The sequence below is a fragment of the Rattus norvegicus genome, chromosome 1 (genome assembly GCF_021556685.1).
Source record: "Rattus norvegicus strain SHRSP/BbbUtx chromosome 1, alternate assembly SHRSP_T2T, whole genome shotgun sequence".
In the NCBI taxonomy this organism is placed as follows: Eukaryota; Metazoa; Chordata; class Mammalia; order Rodentia; family Muridae; genus Rattus; species Rattus norvegicus.
Window position 1 is genome coordinate 215,656,769 of NC_141534.1, and position 15,851 is coordinate 215,672,619.

The window sequence follows — 15,851 nt, forward strand, 5'->3', positions numbered from 1 at the left end:
TAATGGAAGTTGAGGAGATGGCTTACTGGGTAAAATGCTTGCTACACAGCATGAGGGTCTGGGTTCTGATCCCCAGCTCTACCATAAAGACCAGCTGTAGTGGTGATGCATGTCTGTAACCCCTAGAGGGTCAGGGAGGTGGGGACTGAGAGCACACTAGCCAGCCAACCAATCTATCTAAAATAGTAAGTTCCAGACTCAGTGACAAACCCTGTCTTTTTTTTTTTTTTTTTTTTTTTTTTTTTGACAAACACTGTCTTAGGGTGGAGAGCGATAGTCTCCATTAGTACATAGGCACACACGCACATACCACACACATTACCACTCAGACAATTAAATGAAATGAAGCAGAATTTTTATTTCCGTCACAGCAGAGCGGAACATGGTAGTGCACGCCTTTCATCCCAGAACCTAGGAGGCAGAGACAGGCAGATCTTTGTGAGTTCGAAGCCTCATCTACTTAGTGAGTTTCAGAACAGTCAGAGCTACAGTTTGAGACTCTGTCGCAAAAAGACAAAACAAAAACAAACAAAAAAAGATGGAAAGAGGTTGGGAAAGGGAAAGGAAGGAAGGAAGGCCGGGTTATTGCCGCTAGCGGTCTGGGCCAAGCACGGGAGCCCTGGACACGCAACCCTTTCCCGTCTAGACCCGCCCTGAGACGTGGGCAACGCGAAGTCCCGCCCATTTACCCCTTCCTGGGCGCCAGAGGCACCCAGACTCCGCCTCCAAGGCATGATCTCCGCTGGGGGCGGAGGCGGAAACTGGGTGGGGGACTTGGATGGGAAGAGGGTCGGGAAAGGGCTGGCACTGGGCCCTAGTGTCCTCCGCGACCAAGTTCAAGCTTGCCCGCCTTCTCAGGGGCTTCCATTCATTTCGGGCCAAGACTACTGCTGCCCTCGCCCCCATACTATTGTAGCGTTGCGCAGGCAGGGCTTGGGGAAGCAGTGCCCTGAGTAAAGAGACCACCTGGGGGTGGTGGAGGTGGATACAGAGGGAATTGGACAATTAATTGTATGCCTGGACGAGGATCAGGAAACCTTGGATGAAGTTTTAGGACCATCTAAGAGTGTAACACTGGATAAAATCCTGAAAGTGGTAGCATTTGGAGATCTGAGGATTAAATAAATGTTTGTTAGGTTCTGGGAAGCGCAGAATCCGGTTACACGGAGGTGCGAGTGCACAGAGGGATTCCGGAGGCACAGGTTAGATAGGGTTTAGGTGGACAGAATAATCATTTTGAGTGAGGGCCTGGGGTCCCCAGGTGAGTTTGGGTGCCAAGCATCAAGGTCAATGGTCTAAGGACCCAAACATTGGGAAACTGACTAGGCGTCCACAGGCGACTCCAGGCAGCGCCGCGGGGGACCGGGTGGGGGCCTGTGGCCGGCCGGGGCGGAGAAGCCGGGGGGTCGGGGTCCCTCCCCCTGGCGCGGGCTCAGGAATCCGCCGAAGGGCGGGCGGAGGCGCCGGGGTGGGCCGCGGCGGGCGGGCGGGGGGCGCTTCCTGGGGCCGCGCGTCCAGTGAGCTGCGCGGTCCGTCCGTCCGCCCGCAGGCACTGCTGGAGTCAACGCGTGAGTGGCCTCCAGCGGAGGGAGGGCGCGGGCCGTGTTGCGGCCGAGTATATGCTGCGCGGAGCGGAGAGGCCTGCGCTTCATGACTCGTGGGGCGGGGGCGGGGCGGTCCAAGATTGCGGCCCTGAGCCCCAGGCCTGCGAAGGGACTCGGTCCCCAGCCCTGGAAGGTTTCGGTGCTCCCAGAACAGTCCTGGGACGAGATAGCTGGGACCCAGCCTCCCCTTCCAGATGGAGGGAATGGGGGGTGTCGTGGCAGAAACCCCTGACTTCTGCCCACCCCCTCTCAGCCCCAGGATGCTCCCATTTGCCTCCTGCCTCCCCGGGTCTTTACTGCTCTGGGCGTTTCTGCTGTTGCTCTTGGGAGCAGCGTCCCCACAGGATTCCGAAGAGCCGGACAGCTACACGGTGGGGACCTTGGGGTCACCAGCTTGGGATGGGATGGGAAGGACAGCGAGTGAGGCAGGATCCTGGGGAGGCTGCTTCTGGGAATGATTCTCCCCTGCTTGGTTGGTGGAAAGCTGGAGGCCATTGTGTGGAGCTGACCTGAGCATGACTGAGCTCAAGCCCTGGTCTTGGCCTGGCTAGTTGGAGGAGACAGCCAGGGTGGTCACTGGCCACATCGGGTTCCCTTCCAGGAATGCACAGATGGCTATGAGTGGGATGCAGACAGCCAGCATTGCCGGGGTGAGTATGTCTGGGGTACTAGCCATCTTCAGGAACTGGGAAGGGGATTACTTCTGTTTCCCAGGGACACCTTATCTCCCAGAGCTGCAGCAGGAACTTGATGGCCTTCCCACTGTCCACCCTGGTAGCCAGCCATCTGGTAGGCAGCCATGCTTCTCTTGTGCCACTCAATTAGGAGCCCTACCCCTTCAAGAGGGTGAACAAACTCTGCCTCTGTCCTGCAGGAGGCAAGAGAGCACCTGGCTATTGCCCAGAAAGAAGGAAATACGTACACCTTCCCTGAACTGCACTGCACTCTCCCAGCCCAGCTCTATCCCAGTGCACCCTGGGAGGGCAGTACAAGCTCTGTGGGTCAGGAGGCCTGCAAATTACTCTTGGGCAAAGGTAGAGGCAGGGATTTGAAGAGAAACGGAAACTCACATGGAGGCAGGAGAATGGGGGTAACAGTGTGAAATAGGGGGCCACACACCCAGTCCTGCAAATGCCTGGGAGGGGTTCTGGGTCGGCAGCCTTTGCTGAGCAGAGAGAAAGCCTTGCTGTGTTGCTCAGTTTAGAGAAGGCCAAGTTGGGCTTCTGCCTCCCACTACCTCCAGGGCCAGCCCAGGTGACTGGCTGTGCCCAGCAGGCCCCTCTCTGCAGATGTCAATGAGTGCCTGACCATCCCCGAGGCTTGCAAGGGTGAAATGAAATGCATCAACCACTACGGGGGCTATTTGTGTCTGCCTCGCTCTGCTGCCGTCATCAGTGATCTCCACAGTGAAGGACCTCCACCACCAGCAGCCTCTGCTCAACACCCAAATCCTTGCCCTCCGGGCTATGAACCTGATGAACAGGAGAGCTGTGTGGGTAAGTGGGGGCCATGCTGGCACCTAGGCTTCCAGGCCTTTTATAAACTTTTTTTAAAAAAAACTAACTTTGGGGGTTGGGGATTTGGCTCAGTGTAGAGCGCTTGCCTAGCAAGCTCAAGGCCCTGGGTTCGATCCCCAGCTTCCAAAAAAAAAAAAAAAAAAAAAAAAGAATAGAAAAAAACACTAACTTTGTATTTACTGTTCAAAGTAATGTGTTTTATCATGGTGCCATCTCGGCATATATCATTCTTGTTTCTTTTAATCCTCCAGTAGAGTTATTTTAGTCCTCCTTAGTTTGTTTCTTTGTTTTTGATTTTTGAGAGAGGGTTTCTCTGTGTAGCCTTGGCCATCCTAGAACTCAGACTCAGAGATCCACCTGCCTCTGTACCCCACCATCCAGCTATGTACTTTGGGTTTTGAGATCGTTTCTGGATTTGATTCCTGGCACCACAAAAAAAACACAAAAAACAAGTGTGGTAGCGCACACCTGTAACCCACCAGTGGGGAGAGAGCAAAAAGATCCGAAAGTACAGGTTATCCTCAGCTGCGTAAGAACTTTTGAGGACCACCTGAGGCTGCCCGAGATCTTACCTCAAAACAATTAATTAACAAAATAATAAAGTAATTTTCCCTATTTAATACCCCAGACCTCATGCTCCTTCCGTCTGGCTGCTCAGAGAAATATCCAAGTTTTCATCTACTGCAGGCTCAGTGCATGGTCTGCAGGCCCAGGATGTCCCTAGCAGCCTCAGTTCCTGGACAGACATGTGAGAGCTCTGCTCCCAGCCTCTGCCAGCTTTTTGATCTGGAGTCAGGTCTGGGAGGAGGAGAGATCCTGGCCCTGCAGTCAGCTGCGGGGTATAAATGGACAGGGCTTTATTTGTCTGTTTACTTATGTATTTATTTTTAAGACAGTGTCTCACTCTGTAGCCCTAGCTACAACTAGCTTGGCACTCACAGAGGTCCTCTTGCCTCTCTTCCCCCGCAGTGGTGGAATTGAAGGTGTGTGCCACCAGTTCCCACAAGACCCTATTTTAGTATGTTCTCCTAATGGGTACTTTTCCTGGTAATTCCTTGGTGGACTCTTTTTTGGACTATTGGGATGATCTCAATTAAATGTTCATGATTTGATGCCAACTACCCATGTGCATGGGCCCCCTCCTCACACGGTCCTTAGCATATGGGGGACTCCAGGCAAAGGCTGAATGGTGTCTCCCACAGATGTGGATGAGTGTACCCAGGCTATACATGACTGTCGCCCTAGCCAGGACTGCCATAACCTTCCTGGCTCCTATCAGTGCACCTGCCCCGATGGTTACCGAAAAATTGGGCCCGAATGTGTAGGTGAGTTCGGTGGCTTTCCTAAGTTCCTGCTCTGTGACCTTGGTCTGCTTCTTGATCTAATACCTTACGTCACCCCAGCCCTCTGCTGCTGGTGCACTCCTGTCACCAGACCCACTAGACATGTGGGCGACTCAACTCAGCTCCCCGACAAAGGCAGGGGTGAACGTGGGTGCTGAGGTGAGCTGGCTCAGGCCCCACCTAGCTTGTGTTCTACTTTCCGTCTCCTGCCTCCCATCTCAGACATAGATGAGTGTCGCTACCGCTACTGCCAGCACCGATGCGTGAACCTGCCAGGCTCTTTCCGATGCCAGTGTGAGCCCGGCTTCCAGTTGGGACCTAACAACCGCTCTTGTGTGGGTGAGGCTGTGCCAGACCAGGTTCTGGGATCCTGGGTAGAGATGGGTGAGGTAGGGGCAGGATCTCCTTCCTGAGCCCAAGTCGAGTGGGTGTTTGTCCTTGCACCCTCAGATGTGAACGAGTGTGACATGGGAGCCCCGTGTGAGCAGCGCTGCTTCAACTCCTATGGGACCTTCCTGTGTCGCTGTAACCAGGGCTATGAGCTACACCGGGATGGCTTCTCCTGCAGTGGTGAGAGTCCACTTGTGCTACTGGATACTGCATTGGTACCCCCCCCCCCCCCGCACTTGCAACGTATTGGACCAACTCCAGTCACACAGTCATTTGTTTGAGGCTTCGATGTCTCGCTCTCTGCACCCGCAGGCCTTCATGAACTCCATCTTGAGCTGGTTGTTTGGCACTCCCAGCTTGGGGGGTTGGTACGATAGGTGCTTCTGAAGCTTGCTGGAGAGACAGAGAGGGATGGAGGTGCCCGTCTTCCTGAAAGTTGAGTTGACTTGCATTGGAATCCTGCACTAGGAAAGTCTCTTCTTCCTGGGCACATTTCTAAGGCAGATGGGCTATTTGGAGAGTTAGGGACAGTGACTGACAGGCTTCATCAAGTCTCAGGCAGAAAAAGTAGGTGCCATGCGTTTATAACTTAAATTTTCAGTCTCGTTTTATCTGGTCAGTGATGATTTACTTTTGTAAACAGAACATTAAAGGTGTGTTGGTGGAACTGTAGAAAGTAAGCAGAACGTTGAGAGACAGTGGTGACTTTCATCTTTCCCCTTACAGAGATGAAGTGACCTGTCCAAGTTCAGATGGGAAGGATGAGGCGGGGCTTGGGCTTACCCCAGGCATCTCAGCATGTCACCCGGCACACCCTCATTGTTGTGTGCTCTGTGAGGCACAGCATCATTGGTGTTTAGCGGTGTGAAAGGAGCAAGAGCAGACAGATAGGATGCTGCATGTGGGTCACACGCTCAGCCAATCTGGGCATTCTGACTGCAAATCGCAAGACTTACAGAAAAGAATAGAGCAGGTTAGCCCCTCAGGACACCTCTAGTCTAACCTACTCATTTAACTGGCTCAACGTGGACCAACGTGGCTCAATGTGGTACCCCCAAGCCTCTAGACTGGTGTTGCTTTTTAAGACAGAGCCTATATTACCGTGGCTGTTGTAAAGCTCTCTGTATAGATCAGGCTAGCCTACAGAGATCTGCTGAGTCGTGCTAGAATCAGAGGCACAGGCCACCATGTTAGGCTAGTGCTTTGTTCCGTATTCTTAAAGTCCTGGGAGAGAGGTGCTCTATATGCTTGAAGGTCTGCTGTTGTTTTGAGACAGGGTCTCATTGTGTAGCCCTGGCTGGCCTGGAGTCTCTTATGTAGACCAGGCTGCCTCACACTGACCTGCTTGCTTCCGCCTCTGCCTCCCAGATGTTGTGATCAGACACCCCATTGTTTGCTTTTCAAGGCACGATCCATCTTGTTATGTAGTCCTGGCTGGTTTTGATCTTAATATAATCCTGGTGGGGCTCCCCATGTGGATCAGGCTGACCTTGAACTTGGTATAATCCTCCTGCCTCTACCTCGCAAATGCTGGGATTGTAGACTATAGCACCATGCCAAGCTTCAAACCTTTCTATTCTTTGTCTTTTCTTTTTCCTCTCCCTTTCCTTGCTGGGATGGAACCTAGAGCTTCAAGCGTGTTAGGCAAGTACTCTACCACCGAGCTATATCCCCAGCCCTCTAACCTTCCTCTGAAACCTTCAGTCCCCCTTTTGAGCATTATGGGTTTACTTCACTCCCTCTCTCTTCCCACATCCAGCCTTATGGGGGGGCTGGGCTCTCTCGGTAAAGGTCTGTGGGACTTGGTTGTGAGGACTACCCTCGGCCCAGGGTCCTCATCCCCACCCTCCCTCAGATATCGATGAGTGCAGCTACTCCAGTTACCTCTGCCAGTACCGCTGTGTCAATGAGCCAGGTCGCTTCTCCTGTCACTGCCCACAAGGCTACCAACTGCTGGCCACAAGGCTCTGCCAAGGTACAGGTGCTTGGGTGGGCAGGAGTTGAGAGGCTGGCAGCTTACTGTCAGTCCTAGAGTCCAATTCCACCTCCCTTGGCACAGACATTGACGAGTGCGAAACAGGTGCACACCAGTGTTCGGAGGCCCAAACCTGCGTCAACTTCCATGGGGGTTACCGCTGTGTGGACACCAACCGTTGTGTGGAGCCCTATGTCCAAGTGTCGGACAAGTGAGTCAACCTGGTGGCAGTTTGCTGTGGTAACTACAATTTCCAGAGGTCTGTGGGGCTAACTGGTTTAGTCAGGCTGGTGAGTACCCATGACATCTCATGGGAATGAGTCGGGTTTTCCTCTTTAGGAAGTAGGTATTGGGGAATGGGCCTAGCCCTCACTGCTGTTTCGTGTTGGGGTCTCTAGCCGCTGCCTCTGTCCTGCCTCCAACCCCCTTTGTCGAGAGCAACCGTCATCCATCGTGCACCGCTACATGAGCATCACCTCAGAGCGAAGTGTGCCTGCCGACGTGTTTCAGATCCAGGCAACCTCTGTCTACCCTGGCGCCTACAATGCCTTTCAGATCCGTGCTGGGAACACACAGGGGGACTTCTACATTAGGGTAAGGTGCTTCTCTATTCAGACCCAACTGACTTATCTAAAATAGAATGCCTCAAATCACTTAAGTGGGAGCTGCCCTGCCTCCTCTCTCAGAGCCCTGTCCTAGGAAGCAGGGGTCACGGCAGAAGTCAGAGATGGTCCATATTCCTAGTGAACATGCTACAGGCAGTTCTAAGGAGTAGTTGGTTAGGGGGTGAGTCCCAGTACTGCTCTCTCCTGCCTGGCTTTGATTTCCTTATCCATTAAACAAGAACAGTTCCTGCAGGGCTGGGGTCAGGGACTCCAGTGTGCTGGCAAGGGGAAGTTAGGGAGGCTGGCGGAGGTGTGGGGCATCTTGGACGTGGGTCCTTATGCTGCCTTCAGCACTGAGGTGTTTGGCTTCAAAACCTCTTTGGGGCTGACATCACAGCTCCATGGCAGCTCCACTCAGTAGGCCCTCAGTTCTTCCCCAGCACTAGAGTGATGACAGAACTGAATACTTTGGAGGGGAAATGGGACACTCTTGGTCACCAAAGGCCCATCATCCCTGAAACTCGAGCCATCAGGTAGTCATGATGGAGGGAAACGCAGGGTGGATAGGGTCAGGATGGAGCTGATGAGGAGAGCCAGTGGCAGGGACTCATACTGACGTCAGAGCTGGGGAAGGATCTGCAGTGGTCTTATCAGACTTTCCTGACCTCAGGACAGGAGGGAGGGGTGATCCTGGAGTAGGGTCCTGGCTCATAGGCTAACACCATCTCTATGTTCTGCCATCCACTGTGCCCTGCAGCAAATCAACAATGTCAGCGCCATGCTGGTCCTTGCCAGACCGGTGACAGGACCCCGGGAGTACGTCCTGGACCTCGAGATGGTCACCATGAACTCCCTTATGAGTTACCGGGCCAGCTCTGTACTGAGACTCACCGTCTTTGTGGGAGCCTATACCTTCTGAAGAAGACCCTCAGGGAAGGGTCATGTTGGGGGGCCCCTTCCCCCCTCCCATAGCTTAAGAAGCCCTGGGGGCTGAAGGATGACTGTTCTGTTTAAAGGGACTATGATGTGAAGGACAATAAAGGGAGAAAGAAGGAGTCCTGGCTGAGGTGGGTGAATAACCTCAGCCTGGGAAGGGGCTGGCTTGTGAGAGGCAGGCAAATTCCACACAGGAATCCTCTCTACATTCAGGCTGAGGAGATGCCAGAATCAGCCTGAGCTGGGCGTTCTCCAGAGTGTATACTTCAGGCCCTATTCAAGAGCTTGGCTGATACTGGACCCAGAAACCATGTTCAGGTCAGTGCTAGGAGTTTGGGGTGACTGTCTTAGCCCTACCCAAGCTGTGCAATTGGACAAGCCCTATTGTCCAATCACTAAGATGAGGCAAATGGATGGAGAACACTGTTCTCAAACTATTTGACCAGGGCCGTCTAATTACACTCAAAAATACAGTACCCTATTGACTCCATCTCCCTGACCAGGGCATTCCTAACTCTTTTTTTTTTTTTTTTAAGATTTATTTTATTTATTATATATAAGTACACTGTAGCTGTCTCCAGATACACCAGAAGGGGGCATCAGTTCTCTTTACAGATGGTTGTGAGCCACCATGTGGTTGCTGGGAATTGAACTCATGACCTCTGGAAGAGCAGTCGGGTGCTCTTAACCGCTGAGCCATCTCTCCAGCCCCATTCCTAACTCTTAAGGAGTGTTTATCTACCGTCCGTCCGTCCGTCCGTCCGTCCATCCATCCATCCATCCATCCATCCATCCATCCATCCTTCCTTAGGGTCTCTGGCTTGGTGTAAGTTAAGTTCTTATTATAGCTGTGCACAGCCATGTTTAGCCTAGGAGCTGGCCTTGAAAAGAACCATGGTATAATGGCCACACCTTTAATTCTAGGATCTGGCAGGTAGGCCAGGGAAATTGGGAGTTCTAGGCCAGCCTGGGTTATATAGCAAGTTCTAGACCAAGCTGGTTTTAGGAGTGGGTAAGGAGACACTGTACAAGGCTGCAGGTCGTTGCTATGTGGAAGAGGAATTGCCTGGCACGTGTGAGGCTGTGGGTTCCACCGCTGGCACTACCTACCACACAATTGGATCTCCCGCAGTCTTCCAGTTCCTGCACATTTCATAAGGACCTTGGCATTGCTTCCTTAACACCACACACATTTGGATTTTTATTAAAGCCCAGAGGACCTGTTAAAAGGCTAGCCTTGGTAGAGATGAAGATGGGTGCTGGGGAGCATTTCCAGGTATAGCTCAGGTCAAAGGGCTGTGGCTGCAATACAGCTGGTACAGGGTCCTGCTCAGAGCAGGTCCCAGATTTCTGCAAGAAAAGTCAGGAGAAGGTCAGCCTGGTGCCTCAGGCAACCCAGTCTTCTCTCCAGATTGTAAGTGCCCATACCTCTGCAGACGCCCACACTTGACGGTGCTCAGCAGCATCTCCTGCTCCTTGGTGGTGGCACAGGCATCATAGGCAGCCAGGAGACTGGGGGTGAGGCACATAGAGGCTGATTATCTGGGCAAGCATTGCGAGACATGAGAGCTAAGGCAGGAGGGGTTGAGCCCAGAGTGGAGGAGTTTTTTTTTTTTTTTTTTCTTTTTTCTTTTTTTCGGAGCTGGGGACCGAACCCAGGGCCTTGCGTTTGCTAGGCAAGCGCTCTACCACTGAGCTAAATCCCCAGCCCCAGAGTGGAAGAATCTTAAATGCTACACATTTCCTGTTTCTGAGGTTAGAGCTCCTGTTCCATCCTGCCTGCCCTCCCTGGGAAACACTGGGACAGAGCCTGCCAAGGTTCCCGTGTAGAGCCAAGCTCACTCTCCGGGAGCACTGTTTATGTTGAACTCCATGCAGGAAGGAAGGGCAGAGGAACCCTCAGCAGCTCTCTGGGGTGTACCTGGCAGGGGTGCTGTATCGATCCACCAGGGCTGCTGCCTTCTCCCCACTCAGTCCACGCACCTGCATCAGCTGCCGGGCAAATACCTCTCGCACAGACTGGGCCTGGGGTTGGGGTAGGACTGTGTTAGGGGTGACCTCGGCCTAGGTCACCTGAGCAGAGGCGAGGCAGGGGTGGTACCTTGTTCTTGACAGCTTCTGCATTGAAGTCACTGAAGGTGAGGAGTGAGCAGAGAGGGTTTGTGGAAGGCTTTGCTTCTGATTCAGCATCCCCTGGGGTTCCCCAAGGGCGGCTGTGTAGGGTGTGGCCCTGATGGAAGAGGGGACTGAGGCCAGGGTAGGCGCTAAAGACTAACCCCAGCTAATCCTTTCCCAGGCCCCAGTGGGAAGCCTGAAGAACTGGGATCCCACCCTTCCTTGCTTGGGCAGTAAACACCAGGCAAGGGTCCAGTACTGGGTAGAGGCACCTGCTCACCTGGTACAGTCTTTCCAGGCCCTTTGTCAAAAGCGCCAGGTAGCCAGCTGACTCCTTAATATCCATGGTACGCTTCACAAAAAAGCCATCAATGACCTGGAGAAGAGGACATAAGGAAGGTAGCTCCTGGCCTGAGCCATGGGCTATAAAGTCTGCCAGCCTGGTCCTGCCCTCCCAGCTCACCTGGGTGTTTGTGACAGCCTGCAGCAATGTACTCTCAGGAAGGCTAAGGTTTTGGACAGACCCATGTTCCTCTACCAAGTATATCCGGTGCCCCAGGCCACAGCGCTTCAGGCGGAACTAGGAAAGCAGGCAGAAGTAGCGTGGGTCAGGCCCAAATGCCCACGTCTAGGGCAGTCATCAGTTAAGAGACCTTGTCCCTACAGTCTCATCTTCACTGGCTCCTATTGTATCTTGAAAGCAACACCACACTAGGCTCTCGCTAGGACTCCTCGGAAAGCCCCGAACCTCTGGACATTATGCTTTCTCCAAGCCTCCCTTGGCCTATTGGGCTCTGTGGCCTCTAGGGTCAGCCCTGCTGCTGGGACGTGGGTATAGACCCTGCATTTCCAATCCTAGAGGTTTTCCTCTTGTTTATCTGAGAGCTCTAGGGCTAGGTACTCGAGGGCTCTTTAAGTTTCTCCAGCCAGCAGAGAGAGCCTTATTTTCCAGCTGTGCCCCTGTATGACTTGAAAAGGGCTCAAAGTGGGTGTGGCTGGAGGCTCTGCTTCGGGGCCACCCAGGAGCTTTTCTAGGTTGAGGTAAGCAAGGAGTGAGGCAGGCTGACTAAGGCACCTTCTGCTCTCGAAAGCGGCCGTCAATGATGCTGCTGCACAGGTCATCTAGCCGCTTGCGTTCCACAATGTGGTCCAGGACTAACTCCCCAGGTCTTTCTGCCAAGAAACCAAGAAGAGGTTTACTGTCTTCGCTCTATCTATCCTGGGTAGCCTCCCATGCCTGTCCATGGCCCTTTACCTGGGTCTCTGGGCCTGGTCTCCTGTGCCACCCACACAAAGTCCCCAACATGCAGTTTGCGAACTGTATGGGGCACACGCAGTCTTTGTAACTCTCGGAGCATTTCTGGCCTGTGTCCTGCCCTGATTTCAAGAAAGAAGGCCAAAGTCAGGGTGAACCAGCACTTAACCACATTCCAGCATTCTCAAGTCATTCTCAAGGTTTCCCCTACTCCCTTACCCTCTGGTTTCGCCAATGTCCACACACAACAGCACTCTGTACTCGCTAGGCCTTAGCTCCAGTGGTCTCTGTTGGACGCCCACCTCAGTAGTGCCACTACAATGGAGTGGAGGCTGTGCATAAGGCCAGAACCTTCAGTGCCAGAGTAGTTCCCATGACTCATGGGGCATTGGGCTCAGTTATAAGTCTCTGAGATAAAGGTATGGTTGCCCCATTTCTCTCTTACGGTTCTGACAAGATGGCTTCTGGAACTGGTGACTCTTCATGATGCTCCTCTGGCTGAAAGGCAGTGTTCAGAGTGCTCAGGCCTTCTGCCTCAGCCAGCTTCTGGGCCAGCTCCAGGCCCTCTGGTGTCAGTGCATACCTAGGAGGTGAGGGACACATGAAGTTTTTAATCTTCTTTATCCCTGACATGCTCTCCTTCCCTCAACTAGGTGAGCCTTACCCTCTTTGGTATAAGTTCAATGGCTCCCCATCTCCTCTGTCTCCTTGTCCCTCAGGTCAGCTTCTTCAGGACCTCCCTTAATGGTGTCTCAGCTTTGCAATGCGTGTCTCCCAACTCCTTCCCCTGTCTTCACTCATCATACTGTCCTCCCTCCCCTCAGAGGCTCATACTCCCCAGGTCTTCCAGTATCAGGCTTTTTAGCAGGTAGGCTGGCCTTCCCCAGCCTCAGCAGCACCAGGTCTAAGACTTGTTGGGTCATTAGAGAGGCTAAGAATGCCCTAACTCCTGCATGTGTCCCATCCCTGCCTCATGTGCTCCCCGTTCCTTGCCCAACCTGGCTGGCCGATGAGTTCTGAGGACTAGGTTCCTGTGGAGGAGCCCTCGGAGGGCAGGCCAGGGTCTTGAACTTTCAGGCACTACCTGTGAAAGGGAAGGAGACCCTCAGAGAGGCCCCTGACCATACGCCACATTTGGATCAGGTTTACCCCAAGGGTGTCTGCCATGAAGGGAAAACTGCAGTGGGCTCTACCCGCCCACTCTCGGCGGATGCTCACCCTGGGGGTCTTCTGGGCACATTTCTGCAGCAGCTCCTCTTTGGTTAGAAAGCTGTGGCCATCAGAATTCTGAAACAGTGGTAGAGATGAGGTAGGTTCAGGTCCAGGGCTCCTCACCCTGACATGGAGTGGCCAGTACACACTACCCAGGCACTTCTGTGACCATCCTGCTGCATCCCACCCATGAGCCTGACTGGCTTACCAGGTGCTCCCTGTAGAGCTGCAGCAGGATCTCTCGAGCACCTGAGTTCTGAGCTGGCCAATAGCCAGCATTGGTGCTTCCTGCTTGAGGCTGGGTGGGAACCTGAGAGTCACAGGGGAGGGAGATGAAGCTATAAACGCTTGCAAATCTGGAATGTGATGGTGGGAGAGCAGCAGCAAAAGTTGGAGGTATGTGCCAGGCCCAGTCCCCAGCTACAACTATGGAAGAATAACATGGTAGATGTCCCACAGCTTTCTGGGCTAGATCTTTTAGCAGCTCCCTTTGGAACTCTGTATACAGTAGTGTCAATAATCCTACTTAGGAATTAAGATCGAGCCTCTCACAGAGGGTAGAAGACTGGCCTGCGCCAATCTCAGTCAAACCAAGAAGTCTTACTCTCAACGCCCCTGCCCCCATTCCCACCTCCCTTTAGCTTTCTTCCTTTCCCAATCCTCACTGGCATGGAAGAGCCCTGGACCTGGGCAGGTGGCCCTTTGCTGGCTCTCTTCTTTCCAGATGGTGAGCTGGGGGCATGGTCACCTGTAGAGATCAGAAGAAAGTCAGTCCTGCACACCATTCGGCTCCCAGGAGGAGCCTAGATGTAGTCTGCTCACTTTGTGAATTTGAGTGTCGTATTTTAAAACTTTTTTGTGTTTTATTGTATGTATGTGAGTGTTTCACCTGTGTATGTCTGTGTATCACTTGCATGCAATACTAGAAGAGGCCAGAAGTGGGGGCTGGATCCCCCGCAACTGGGGTTTTGGTTTGGAGACAGGGTCTCACTGAGTGAAGCCCTGGCTGGCCTCTAACTCGCCAAGATTTTCCTGCCTCTGCTTCCTTTGAGTGTTGAGATTAAAAGCATGAATCACTATGCCCAACCCATGTCATTTTTTGGAGATAGCCTCAGATAGCCCAGGCTAGCTTTGAAGTCACTATGAAATTGAGAATGCTTCTGACTCTTCTACCTTCATGGTCTTGTTTCACAACTCCACCCACCCACCCTGTCTCAGTGAGCTAGCTTTGTTCGTGAGAACTAGGAGGTTTACAGAGCATCAATCACTAGCCCTGGGTGGAACAGCAACCACATTGTGAGGGGGATATTTGAAGTTAAAGTGGACACAGCCAGCACCTAAGAAGTTTAGATCACCAACTCCCAGAGGTGCTCACCGCCTGATGCTAGGTGCTCCTTCAGCCTTTCGTCCAGCATGCGACAGAGCCTGTCTCCGAAGTGCTGGAGTATCTTGGCTTCTTTCCCGTTGCGCAATGGTAGCGGGTACCGCTGGAGGGAGCGCAGTGCCTGGCGAGCACAAGGGAGAAGGGAACTCATCAAACTAGGATTCATGATCACCTGGCTCTGCCAGAGCCTGTCACTAGAAAACAGCTGGGACTCACCTTTTGAAACACAAAGCGCGTGTGGCGCCCTCTGCTGGCTGCCTCGTCCCGCCACTCGGTTAGCCAACGAACGAAGAGCGGGTTGGGGCAAACAGGCAGCGGACGCTTCCGGCCCAAGCGGACCGGCTCCGCCATAAGATCTACACTGGTTCTTTCGGAGTCTCAAAAAACCCTGAGACTGGGATCTCGACGGTTCAATTGGTATAAGGACACTTGTTTGAGGGTAGGACCTCTCCAGCCTAGTAGGGCACTAGATCAAGGATTGCCCTCCCTTCCCCATGTACTATGCAGCAAGAGGCTTGTAAGTTCGGCATGCATCTCCTTGCTCTTAGGACCGCCCCCATTCGCCGCCAGCACCAGCCTTTTGGACAGGCCCCACCCAGGCCACCGAGCTTTGACCCACCCTTTCCTCTCACCCAAAAATTCGAGAGCAGAGTCGTTTTTTAGGCTGACTGTTAAAAGAGCGGACAGCGCCCCTTGTGACTGGGAGGGCTGGCTGGCGGCGGGGAGTGGGGTGGGGGTGGGGGTGGGGGTACGCTCAGAAACCTGAACTTGCCTGCTTGCTTCAAGGTCTCAAGGCTATTTCAGGCTCACTATCGTAGAAGAGGCTAGAAAAAGGCTTGAGAAAAGTGGGGGGAGAAGGACGGACACAAGCCCAAGAACATTTGTGAGAGAGACATCTATGATGGGGTGCAAGGGATGAAATAAAGGTAAGGCAGGAGTGGCAGTAAGATCTCGAAATGTGCGAAGTCGGGGATGGGCACAGAAGTCTCAGGCTAGGTGAATGACGAGGATGTGTATCGCAAGGGCAAGGAGAAATAAAAGGTGTGTCCTGGCAGGTGGGGAGTTCGAACATGGGCTCAAGGCTGGATTCCGGGAAAGCTGGTAGACACTTTGCTTTTGTGGCTCATTAAAGGTGAAGGAGCCTCAGGGAGGATAAAGATGGGAACCTTGCTGAGGGAAGGATGACTCAGACTGAGGGACACAAGGCTCAATAGAGCACAGTGGTCCCTTTAGGGTTTGGAACAACGCACGGTCTTCAGCTGTCATGCCGGAAGTCGCTGGGCGCCCAATTCGCAGACCCTCGTCTCAATCTAGCTTTCCGCACCCGCCTCCTCCCTCAAGCAGCCTTATAAGGAGCCTGCAGCTGGCGCTTGGGCTGGGCACGCCCTCTGGAGGCTCATGCCCTAATAAGGACATCTAGGGCATCCCGCGGCCGGGGGCGGAAGAAGCGCGTCTCCAGGGTAACTGCGTAGCCCCTCCCCCCGTTGCTCTGGGAAACTGCGAGTCTCGTTTAAG

The 15,851-nt window shown here is 53.3% G+C and overlaps 2 protein-coding genes across 21 annotated transcripts; one reads left to right on the top strand and one right to left on the bottom strand.

Moving 5' to 3' along the window:
* The first annotated feature begins 763 nt into the window (after nt 1-763).
* Efemp2 (EGF-like fibulin extracellular matrix protein 2) lies at nt 764-8,490 on the top strand. Of its 9 annotated transcripts, none has more exons than XM_087548216.1 (11): nt 764-1,261; nt 1,858-1,975; nt 2,206-2,254; nt 2,894-3,100; nt 4,324-4,446; nt 4,687-4,803; nt 4,915-5,034; nt 6,710-6,829; nt 6,914-7,040; nt 7,228-7,423; nt 8,192-8,489. In XM_087548216.1, exons 2-11 carry the CDS (start codon nt 1,865-1,867, stop codon nt 8,351-8,353), a joined length of 1,332 nt encoding a protein of 443 aa, XP_087404342.1. In that variant the 5' UTR covers nt 764-1,261; nt 1,858-1,864; the 3' UTR covers nt 8,354-8,489. The 9 variants fall into 9 exon arrangements, with proteins under 9 accessions (XP_087404342.1, XP_087404350.1, NP_001264270.1 ...); NM_001277341.1 differs by lacking the exon at nt 764-1,261 and adding an exon at nt 1,472-1,568 and having other exon boundaries at nt 8,192-8,490; XM_087548220.1 differs by lacking the exon at nt 764-1,261 and adding an exon at nt 1,496-1,737.
* Nucleotides 8,491-9,543: 1,053 nt separating this feature from the next.
* Nucleotides 9,544-15,658, bottom strand: Mus81 (MUS81 structure-specific endonuclease subunit). 12 transcript variants are annotated; one of them, XR_015619541.1, is made up of 16 exons: nt 14,553-15,658; nt 14,328-14,457; nt 13,639-13,700; nt 13,161-13,262; nt 12,959-13,027; nt 12,739-12,824; nt 12,186-12,323; nt 11,960-12,055; nt 11,741-11,862; nt 11,561-11,658; nt 10,949-11,065; nt 10,766-10,861; nt 10,472-10,502; nt 10,292-10,395; nt 9,799-9,882; nt 9,544-9,720 (listed from the first exon to the last, which is right to left on the bottom strand). XR_015619541.1 is itself a non-coding variant. In XM_087548264.1 (16 exons), exons 1-16 carry the CDS (start codon nt 14,685-14,687, stop codon nt 9,654-9,656), a joined length of 1,635 nt encoding a protein of 544 aa, XP_087404390.1. In that variant the 5' UTR covers nt 14,688-15,658; the 3' UTR covers nt 9,544-9,653.
* Between the last annotated feature and the right edge of the window lie 193 nt (nt 15,659-15,851).